The 10,412-nt window shown below is 39.9% G+C and overlaps 1 protein-coding gene across 1 annotated transcript; it reads left to right on the top strand.

Annotated features, from left to right (window-relative positions):
* The first annotated feature begins 4,693 nt into the window (after positions 1-4,693).
* On the top strand, positions 4,694-9,828 carry LOC109945605 (uncharacterized). Its single transcript, XM_035967486.1, has 10 exons — positions 4,694-4,908; positions 4,994-5,086; positions 5,172-5,273; positions 5,364-5,699; positions 5,782-5,904; positions 5,984-6,085; positions 8,916-8,978; positions 9,067-9,111; positions 9,198-9,452; positions 9,537-9,828. Exons 2-10 carry the CDS (start codon positions 5,084-5,086, stop codon positions 9,603-9,605), a joined length of 1,098 nt encoding a protein of 365 aa, XP_035823379.1. The 5' UTR covers positions 4,694-4,908; positions 4,994-5,083; the 3' UTR covers positions 9,606-9,828.
* Positions 9,829-10,412: the final 584 nt, after the last annotated feature.

Below are 10,412 nucleotides of genomic sequence, written 5' to 3'. Positions count from 1 at the left end.
CTTTTCTCCTAGTCTTGTACGCTTGCGTTTCTGACCACTTTTATCTTCGACTTTCTTATTCTTGCCTTTCTTCTTACCCACCTTGGATGTTCTCTCCCCTTTCCCTAACACGAACTCTTTGCCTTCCAACATTTTCAAAACTGTAGTTCCACTCATTTTTTCAGGTGAAAGTCCAGTCTCTACCAAGCCATCAAATTGCATCCTTTGCCTTCGGTATTTGTGATTTATTGGCAGCCAGCGACGATGTCCCATATAGCACATCTTTTTACCTTTCTTCAGGTGAAATGATTTTGTAGCTGGACCACAAGAAGGACATGCATATCTACCGCTCGTGGTCCATCCATATAGGTAAGCTAGTGCAGGAAAATCATTTATAGTCCACAATAATGCAGCTCGAAGAGTAAAATTCTTTTCTGAGGAGGCATCTGGTGTTCTATCTATTCCCGCCCACAAAAGTAATAGTTCATCGATAAGGGGCTGCAAATATACATCTACATCATTACCTGGAGAATTTGGTCCAGGTATGATCATTGACAAAATTAAAGATGTTTGCTTCATGCAGATCCAAGGTGGAAGGTTGTAGGGAACAAGCATTACTGGCCATGTACTGTGCTTTAAATTCTTGTTTCCAAAAGGGTTAAATCCATCACTAGCTAGACCAAGGCGTACATTACGAGCATCTTCTTTAAAGTCAGGATATCTACGATCAAAGTCTTTCCAAGCATCACCATCTGCTGGGTGGCGTAGTTTTCCATCCTTTGTTCGCCCCTCATCGTGCCAACACATGTCATCTGAAGTTTTGGTAGATGAAAATAACCTTTGGATCCTAGGAATCAATGGAAAGTAACGCAACACTTTGGCTGGTTTCCTTTTCCCCTTAGATTTCACTACAGAGGCATTTGAATCCTTCTTATCAACTTTCCAACGAGAGCTCTCACACACGTGACAAAAATCTTGTTTAGCAAAATCACCTCGAAAAAGAATGCAATCTTTGGGGCAAGAATGGATTCTCTCATAATCAAGACCTAAGTCACGGATGATTTTCTTCGCTTCATAGTATGTCTTGGGTAGATTAGCTCCAGGAATACCAGATAGCAGATCCATTAGTCCTGTAAATGATTCTTGTGACCAACCATGTAAGCACTTCAAGTGATATAAGTGGACTAAAAATGACAGTCTAGAATATTTACACCCAGAAGAAAATATTCTTGCATCTGCATCCTTCAATAAGCTTGCATATATATTCTGTTGCCTCCCCAAAGTATCTCCTTCCACTAGATTCACATTATCCTCAGTGGCATTATGTTCCACATCTACAGATCCAGACTGAATGTCATCTGCTTCAGCACCAATTATACATGTAGCCCTTCCAAATGCAGCCTGCAAGAGTTCTTGCATGTCATCCAATCTTCCATCCTGGTGGTCTCGTATTGGACCTGAAGTAGTCAAATTTGCATTGATATTTGGTACATCAGCAAGTTCTATAGATGGCCTGTCATATTTTTCACCATGATGAACCCAGATAGTATAACCTTTAATAATACCATCACATCTTAGATGTGTCCTGACCTCATCACAGCTGTGGTTGTATCTATTTTTGCAGTTTATGCATGGACAAAGTATCTCGCTACCTTGTGGAAGGTCCCGGTAAGCAAATGCTAAAAACTCCTCAACACCAATTTTGTATGCAGTGTCCAATCTTGATTCTTTCATCCAACTTCGATCCATCAATCTTTATATTATGACCTATTAAAGTTGAATAAAACCCGTAAGCATTTATCCAAACCAGTTTAATTTATCTGTCCAAATTTCTACTAGCAATCTATCAAAAACTCCAATCGAAACATAAATTTACCAGAGGGACAGAGAAGGCAGTCAGCAGCACCTCAGCGGTCACTGGTCAGTCGGTTAGCCGCTCAGAGCCTTGGACAGTCGGGCCTCAGCAAGCCTCAGCTGCTAGTGGGCCTAAATCGTGACAACACCTAATCCTGTTCCGCGGTACCTGTTCCGCGGTTCGCCCCAGCAGACAAGAATACGCTCCATTGCGCAAAGATACGCTCCATTTTATAACCAACCGGCGGTCCATCTGGGGAGGAGAGAGCGGTTTCCGAGTCGTCACATAGGTCCGATCCCCTCGATTCGCCGGCGGCGCCACCAACCAGCAAGGTGATGCCTCCTCCCTCTTCCCCAATTAGTTCTGTGTTTCCGTGTTTCCAATGGTGCCGTCGGGCAGGGTGCCGATGGGTTGGCGGTCCTGGCGGTTCGATTTTAACCCCACATCAGGGAGGGTGCCGTCGGGGAGGGTGCCATCGGCGTCAATCCCGACGGCGGCGGCCGCCACGGCGATCTCGGAGCCGATGCAGAGCGGGAAGGTGAGGAGCGTGTGGGAACCGCGCATGCGGTACGCGGCGCGGTCGTAGGCCACGGCAGCGTCCTCGGCGCTGTCGTACGTGCCGAGCCACACGCGCGCGCTGTTATTGGCCGCTGCTCTGGATGAAATCTAGTTTTGCTAGGTTTGATGGCTTGATGGCCTAAACTTTATCTAGTTTTGTTAGATTCTGGTCTTGTTAGATTCGGGGCAGCGGCTCTGGATGAAATCTAGTTTTGCTGCACAGCAACAGCCGCTGCCTGCTACTTTTTTGCTGCTCTGGGTGAAGGCTGTAGGCTGCAGCAGCAGTGATACCGTTGCTGCAAGTATCACAGCCGATGGAAGCAGTTTTCTTTATTTATTATGTGATATTGTGGTCTGTTAGTGTTAGAACTTGAAGACTGAACACTGAACACTGAAGTTTCTAGGTTTGATGGCTTGATGGCCTAAACTTTATCTATGTACTATTTGTGAAATTGTGTGGTCCACTATTTCAGCATTTAATTTTATTTATAATATTTACGTATCGCCGTATCGGTGTTTTTTGAGAAATGGCGTATCGGGGTATCGGCGTATCGCGTATCCGTATCGCCGTATCAGGGCAACACAGGCTGTGATGATTGTTCTTGTTCATAGTTCGAATCTCATCATAGTGCTGATCTTCCCTCTACACTACACTGCTGCTTGGATAGGCTCTTCTACTATGTCCGCATCTTCCAAACACCATCTAGTTTTTGGCTAGCATGTGCTTGTGGTGACTATTGTATTAGTTATTACTGACTTGCAGGATGGATGTATTTGCTTAGTTAAAATAAAAGATAGTTGTGTTTGCTCATCTGATCATTATGATTTATGAGCACACATATTTATTAACGTATATGATTATTTTTATATTTTATTGAAACGAGAGCTATTTTTCGCGACATTACATAAGGTCTTGCAACATCCTATATTACTGACACATCTACTTTCGCATAGGAGTAAGTTGGCTGCTTTGGTTCTGGCAAAGTGACGCTATCGCTGATAAGAACTGCAACGACATCAGGCATTGTGGGACGATCTACTGTTTTTTCTTGAACACACAGCAAGGCCACAGCAAGGTATTTCATCAGCTCTTCCAGTTCGTAGTCATCACCAAAGGATTGATCAATGAACTCATTCCATCTTCTATCCTTCCACAGTTCCCAGGCCTGAAAAGAAAATTGATTCTTTACATGTGTATGGTGGTATAGCTTTAGCTGTTAGATGTATCTACAACGCCATGGATGTATAATGATTTCAATTCTGATGGGCACGTGCTTGCAGGGGATCCAAGAATGGATCGTTCTTATTGGTCTTCGCCTGCAACAGCCACATTTGCTTGTGGTTGTTTCTGTTCTTTCTTCTCTCTTTTCTAACTAGCTATCCACTAAAGAAAACAGCAAGAATAAAAAGCTAGCTATCCAACGAGATTAATACTAACTAGTGAATCTTATTCAGACTAACATGCTGTCCATATGATTTGCTACTGCCACCTGCAATTTCTGCCTGTTCTAAAGGTTGTATTGAACCTGTACATAATCTGATATGTGTTTGCCTATTTTGTTTATGAAAATTATAGAATGAAATGTTTGTTTCTTGCCTAAATTTTGGATAATGAAATTCCTAATTTCTAATCTTAGCTCTTAACTGAGAATGCAATTTCACAAGGCAACTAACATGCTCATCTTTTATTTTCTTGATCTCCTATATGTAATAAGCAGAATCAATCATGACAAGAGGACTTCGAAGATTAAAGAATTTGAACATTGATGGAGATGGTGCAGAAGCTGCTCAGGAGGAGCACGAAAATGTGGCAGATAATGAGAACAATGAAAGTTTACAGTCCCCTCCTGATGTTGATGATTTATTAGTCCGCCTGCCACACCAACCTCGAAGTCCAATTAAGATCATATGTAAGTTTCAGGTTTGTTCTTGTATATCTTGGTACAATGTGAAATCTTACATTTTCATATATGCAGGGCCAAATGGAGAGGTTAGACAGATTATAGGGGAATTCACACTTTCAAATTTACTAGCATTACAAGGAGGAAAGGTAATTGTAGAGACAGATGAAAATGGTGTCCCAAATGAAAGGTCAGCCTCCATTCTTGGGCAGCACCTTGGCCATGTAGCAGAAAGCCCAACCTTAGCCCCTTTAGACATCCCAAGATTTGACAATAGCAGGTTTAATTCACACAAGGAACAAATAATAAGGGATGTTGAGGTAATTTTTTGTTATCGGTGCAAGCATGTACCTTCATTTTTTATATATGTACTAACATTTACCTTCCTGTATGTAGCTAAAGTTTGCCTTCCCAAGGCAAACCATACATCTTACAAGGGACTGGATCCTAAGGACAGTTAATAATAGGTGGCGAGCGTACAAATCTAAGTTGAAGAAACAATACTTCAATCGTGACGAGAGAACTCTAGAAGAAATCCTAAGAGAGAAGCCACTTACGACTAATGAACATCAATGGAGATCTCTAGTTGGAATTTGGTGCCAAGAGCAACATAAGGTGCCATCTATTTACTCAACACGTTTATATCAATTTTTAATCAAGGAATGTTACATTATTGCTTAATCATTGCCTGTCTTTGTAGAAATTATGTTCCACAAACTCTCGTTGTGCAAAAGAACAGAAGACTGCACACACATGTGGGAGGAAAAGCCTTGCTAGATTAAAAAAAGAGATGGTGATAAATATTCATCCATATTTGTTAAATTTCACTATCATCTATCTGAGGATTGAAATGATAGCCAAATAACTAAATTATGCAGGAAACCAGAACTAAACGAAAGGTTCATAGGATAGAACTATGGGAGGCAGCTCATAAAAAGAAGAATGGTAGATACACAACAGAAAAGGCAGAGACACTGATGGTACGTACATTTTCTGGTATAAATGATTTATGCTTGATCTAAAAATCAGCTTATAGTTCCTTAACCTTCATATATACTTTGTTTCAATAGGCTGCATCTTATGAGGAATTTAAAAAAAGGAGAGGGAACAATGATGGTAATCGTCTTTCATCTAAAGATTACAATGAAGTGTTCAATGATATTGTTGCCAAGGATTTCAAAGCACGTGGGTACTATGATGATAAGTACTGGAGTCAAGTACAAGCTTTTCAAGGTTTACCGTTTGTTAATCAAACGGAGGAAGAAAGAATGTACCAAGAGAAAGTAAATGAAATTGACAATAAAATGGAATCCGTGAGTGGTCTCATGAAGCATTGGCTTACTTTTATGTCAAAAAAGTATCCAGAAGATTTAACCCCAGAAATGAGAGAAGCTTTACAAAATGAAGTAAGCTTGCATTCAACAATGGCCCCCTCCCTCTCTAGAATAAGAGCATATTTTTAACAGTATGTTGGTTCAAATATTTCAGGGTGGTGATAGTTATGACCAATGCAATGAAGATGACAAATCTGAAAATTATGCTGCCAAAGATACGAGTAGCATCCAAGAAGATTCAAATGCTGACGTGACCTCTCGAACAAATGAAGTGCATGTATACTTCCTTTATTTCAATTATTAAATATCATTAGCTACTATATAATAATATTCAAGCTCTTGCTAATGGCTTGTAGAACATGGTTCATGTCGAGCAGCAGCAACAACAATCTGGCCATAGAAGTCTTGGACGAACTCAAGTCCATACATCTGCACCACATGAGCAAACACCTTTAAAGGTATGTTAGAAAGGCCTACTCAATTACCAATGCACATGTATCTTGTATTTTTTTGTATTTTGTTACCTGCTTCAAAGTTGTTATTTTGCAAATGATTAAGCCTCCCCCGCAGCCTGAATCAAGTTTTTAGCATCAGCCTGAATCACACCAACAATCAAAATAAAATTACAGTGAAAGCAAATTCAGATTGATCTAAGACTTTTGCCCTAAAATTCTAAATTGTGTTCATTTATATGATGGTCAATTGGTCATCATACCAAAAGGGAGAGCATGAGTGAATGAGAGTCAATTATCCCAGTACTAGGTGATAGTAAGATCTCCATTTAAAAATGCACACTTAACATCCATGTGGTGTACCTCCCACTCACCTTGAGCTGCCAAAGCCAGGAGTAACCTCACTGTCTCCAGCCTTGCAACAGGAGCAAAAACCTCATCATAATCAACTCCATGGATTTGTGCATACCCTTTTGCCACTAGCCTGGCTTTGTATTTTACCACCTTTCCGGTTGCATCCCTTTTTACCTTGAACACCCACTTCAGACCGATAGCCTTGTGATCTTTTGGCAGTTCTGTAACTTCCCAGGTCTCATTCTGATGAATTGACTTTATCTCTTCTTCCATGGCATTCCTCCAGCAGTCTTGTTCAATAGCTTGCTCAAAATTTTTTGGTTCATCGGCAGCCAACATGCACAGCCCACTGTACTCGAAATCTTGGATTTCTTCAGTTGAGTCAAACAAATTCGCTAGTGTTCTGTACCTCAATGGTACTCCTTCTGAAAATTGAGGACTCTGTACAGGAGGAGACACCATACATGTAGTCTGAGCTGTACTTGTCAATGGAGTGTGTGGTGAGCTGGGAACTGCATCATGTCCCACTGCACTCCCCTGGCTTGCTGAGAGATCCCCTTCAGCAGTTGGTTCAGAGGATGCTTCAATATTGCTTTCAGTTGATATTGTCGGAGTTTGGTCACAGAACTGATGGTCTACAACAAATGTTTCAGTCACCTTATCACCTGTGTTAAGCACTAAACTCTCCCAGTCCCATGGTGTGTTTTCTTCGAAAACAACATCTCTGCTAACAACCAGTTTATTTGTGGCAGGATCAAAAAATCTATAGCCTTTTGAACCTGATTCATAGCCAATGAACATCATCCTTCTTGATCTGTCAGCTAACTTATTCAAACCAGGACCAGCTAGCTTTACATGTGCTACACATCCAAAGACTTTTAGATGACCAACACTTGGTTTCTTACCATGCCATGCTTCATATGGGGTCTTTGAGATAAGAGCTTTAGTGGTTGATCTATTCAGAAGATAGACAGCTGTTCTAACAGCTTCTCCCCAAAACACTGAAGGAACTTTCATTGTCTTCAGCAAACACCTTGCCATTTCCACCACTATTTGGTTTCTTCTTTCCACTACCCCATTTTGCTGTGGAGAGTATGGAGTAGTAGTGTAGTGTTTAATTCCTTCTTGGCTGCAGAAATTTGAGAATAAATTTGAAATGAATTCCCCACCCCTGTCTGTCCTCATGGCTTTCAGCCTTCTACCAGATTCAACTTCAGCCCTCATTTTTATGCCTTTGAACAATTCAAATGCTTGATCTTTTGTTTTGAGCATCTCCACCCACATATATCTACTATGATCATCTACCACTAGCAGAAAATATGAGGCACCCCCCACACTCTTAGGAGTTATTTGACCACATAAATCTGCATGAAACAAATCAAGGTTTTCTTCTGCTCTAAAACCAGATACCTGTGGGAAAGGCTTTCTGTGTTGTTTTCCTAAGACACACCCATCGCATACTTGCTCTACTTTCTTCACATTTGGCATCCCCACTACCAGATTTTTCTCACCCAATTCCTGTAAAGCTCTGAAATTCAAATGTCCATACCTAGCATGCCACTGCCATGCCTTTTGATCTGAATTTGCTAACAGACATATAGGTGAAGATAAACCAAATCTGACAGTATACAGCCTATTTCCAGTTCTAGGAGCAGAAATCAACAGGTTGTGTTCCAGATCATAAATGCACAGCTTCCCATTTTTGCCCTCAAAAAGAAAACCTTTTTCTTCCAGTTGACCCAAACTTACTATATTACACTTCAACTCAGGAATGTAATAAACATCAGTCAAAACCTTATGACCACTCTTACGGTCTTGGATCACAACAGAGCCCATACTGGGCAGTCTCCAGTACACCAGCGATTCTACGCGGTACACAAACAGATTTATAATTTAACTACCCGAGCTAATGCAGCTAAATGCACTGATAACATATTGACATGATTACAGAATGGCTAAATGCAACACCATCTCCATAGCTTCAGAACCCTCCATCAACTGAAGATCATCCACCCCGCTTTCTTTGGCATTTCTGAGAAGCATGTTCAGCTTTGGAACCTCTGCAGCACCAGTGGCAACGATGAGTTTGCTGATTCGTTTGTGGGCAACACCTCATTTTTCACAGTACTTGTAGAGCATTTCCTTTCCCCTTACACAAAGGCTAGCCTACAAAAGGCAATCCGCAGGTAGAATATGTGATACATTAATTAAGGGCTCCATGTATTGCCTGTAAAGTTAGAACTATTTTCAAGTTAGATGCTGAATTCTCATATATACTAACGTGTGCTGAATCATCTAGAATCCTAAAGCAACTCTACTGTTATAAGATGTTCAGAACTGGTCTGCTAGCTTTTGGAAGGATTAGCTTTCTTTTGCAACTCTAGGGTTCAGTAATTGGTTCCTATTCGTCTACATTCCCTGTTAAAATCTAATATTTATAATTTTCTTTTTCTATAATAATTGAGTGAAACTATACCTGTAGGAGGCACAACTTGATGGCAATGTAGTCAAAGATTTGCCAAGTGATCCTATATTGCACAACATGGTATGTCTAAGCTAATTGTATTATTGTTTCAATTAAAATATAAAGCATAATTTGATTAAGTGATGCTATGATTTGATGTTTATTATAGAGAACTCGAAGGGTTCAAGCTGCCAGCATGGGCATATCAGAATCAGTATGTGGTTTTATTTGCCTTGTTTCTTTCCAATTATGACGTTGTTTTTACCAAAAGATCATATGTTCATGTTTTGTAATTTGTAGAGACAAAAGCAAGTCTACCTTATTTCACTGATAAACAAAGGCAGAGTTGTGGCCAAAGGGAAGTTAGTGACTACAGATAGCCAAAGAGAAATATTAGGAGCAAAGCTTGGACCAGAATATTGTGGGGTTCTTGTTGAAGGCCTTGAAAATATTGAACTTGGCAATATTATATATGAGGAGGTACCTAGACCATCTAATCAGATTCGTACACTAATTGATGCTATTGGCTATGTTATTCCTTGGCCAATTACACATGTAAGTTTCTTTTTTATTTGAAATAGTACATGTGTCCCCATAACAACTTCAAATTGAGTTATTGATCTAACACATGTTTCATAGGTGAAACAAGCTAGAAGCTCATCTTGTACCCGCAACAAGTTGGTACCTGCAGCACGTGGACAAAGCTAGATGGCGTGGACAAAGCTAGATGGGAAGCCTAGTATAATTGCAAAGTGAATCAGTTAGATTCTAGTAGTTACTAAAATTTTTAAGTGATATTTGTATGATATTGCCACTTTGGCTTTGCTTCTTTGTGAACACAATTGGCAGTTACTGAACATGTTTGCTATCGAGTTAGTTAGCTTCTTGATATTTTGCCAAGGCCAAAAGCAATATTATTGAGGGTTTATAATTTGATTTTTTTAACATTCATCTCGATGCACATTTATATATATAAATGTATAAATGAAAACATCTTTTTTTGGCACGTAATAAAGTGTTACAGTATAACGTGTCTATATTATTATAAACAAATATAGATGTATGTACAGAATCGTTTCTACAGGTCTTAATACACACTTTGACGTTACTATATAACGTATTGATATGCGTAGGCACACAATACAAACGTGGCTATATTATTGTTTCTACTTTTGTTAACACGCGTTTTGGCATTACTATAAAATGTGTCACTCGCCAGTTCAGCTGACACGTCACCTTTCCACATCACCTGCCACGTCATTTTTCCACATCACCTGCCATGTCACCTATCCACATCACCTGCCATGTCATCATTCGTGTCACCTACTATATCGTCTCTATACTCCTTAATGCGCAATAAAGCGTCACTATAAAACGTGACTATAGTAATACACATGAATTATGAATGTATCTATAATATCGTATCTATATTTTTTCACACATAATAAAACGTTACCATATGACGTAACAACAATAATAGACACATGTTATATGCGCATCTATAAAAGCGTATCA

Source organism: Zea mays, chromosome 4, assembly GCF_902167145.1.
Source record: "Zea mays cultivar B73 chromosome 4, Zm-B73-REFERENCE-NAM-5.0, whole genome shotgun sequence".
Taxonomy (NCBI): Eukaryota; Viridiplantae; Streptophyta; class Magnoliopsida; order Poales; family Poaceae; genus Zea; species Zea mays.
This window is presented reverse-complemented; position numbering and strand designations above follow the sequence as displayed.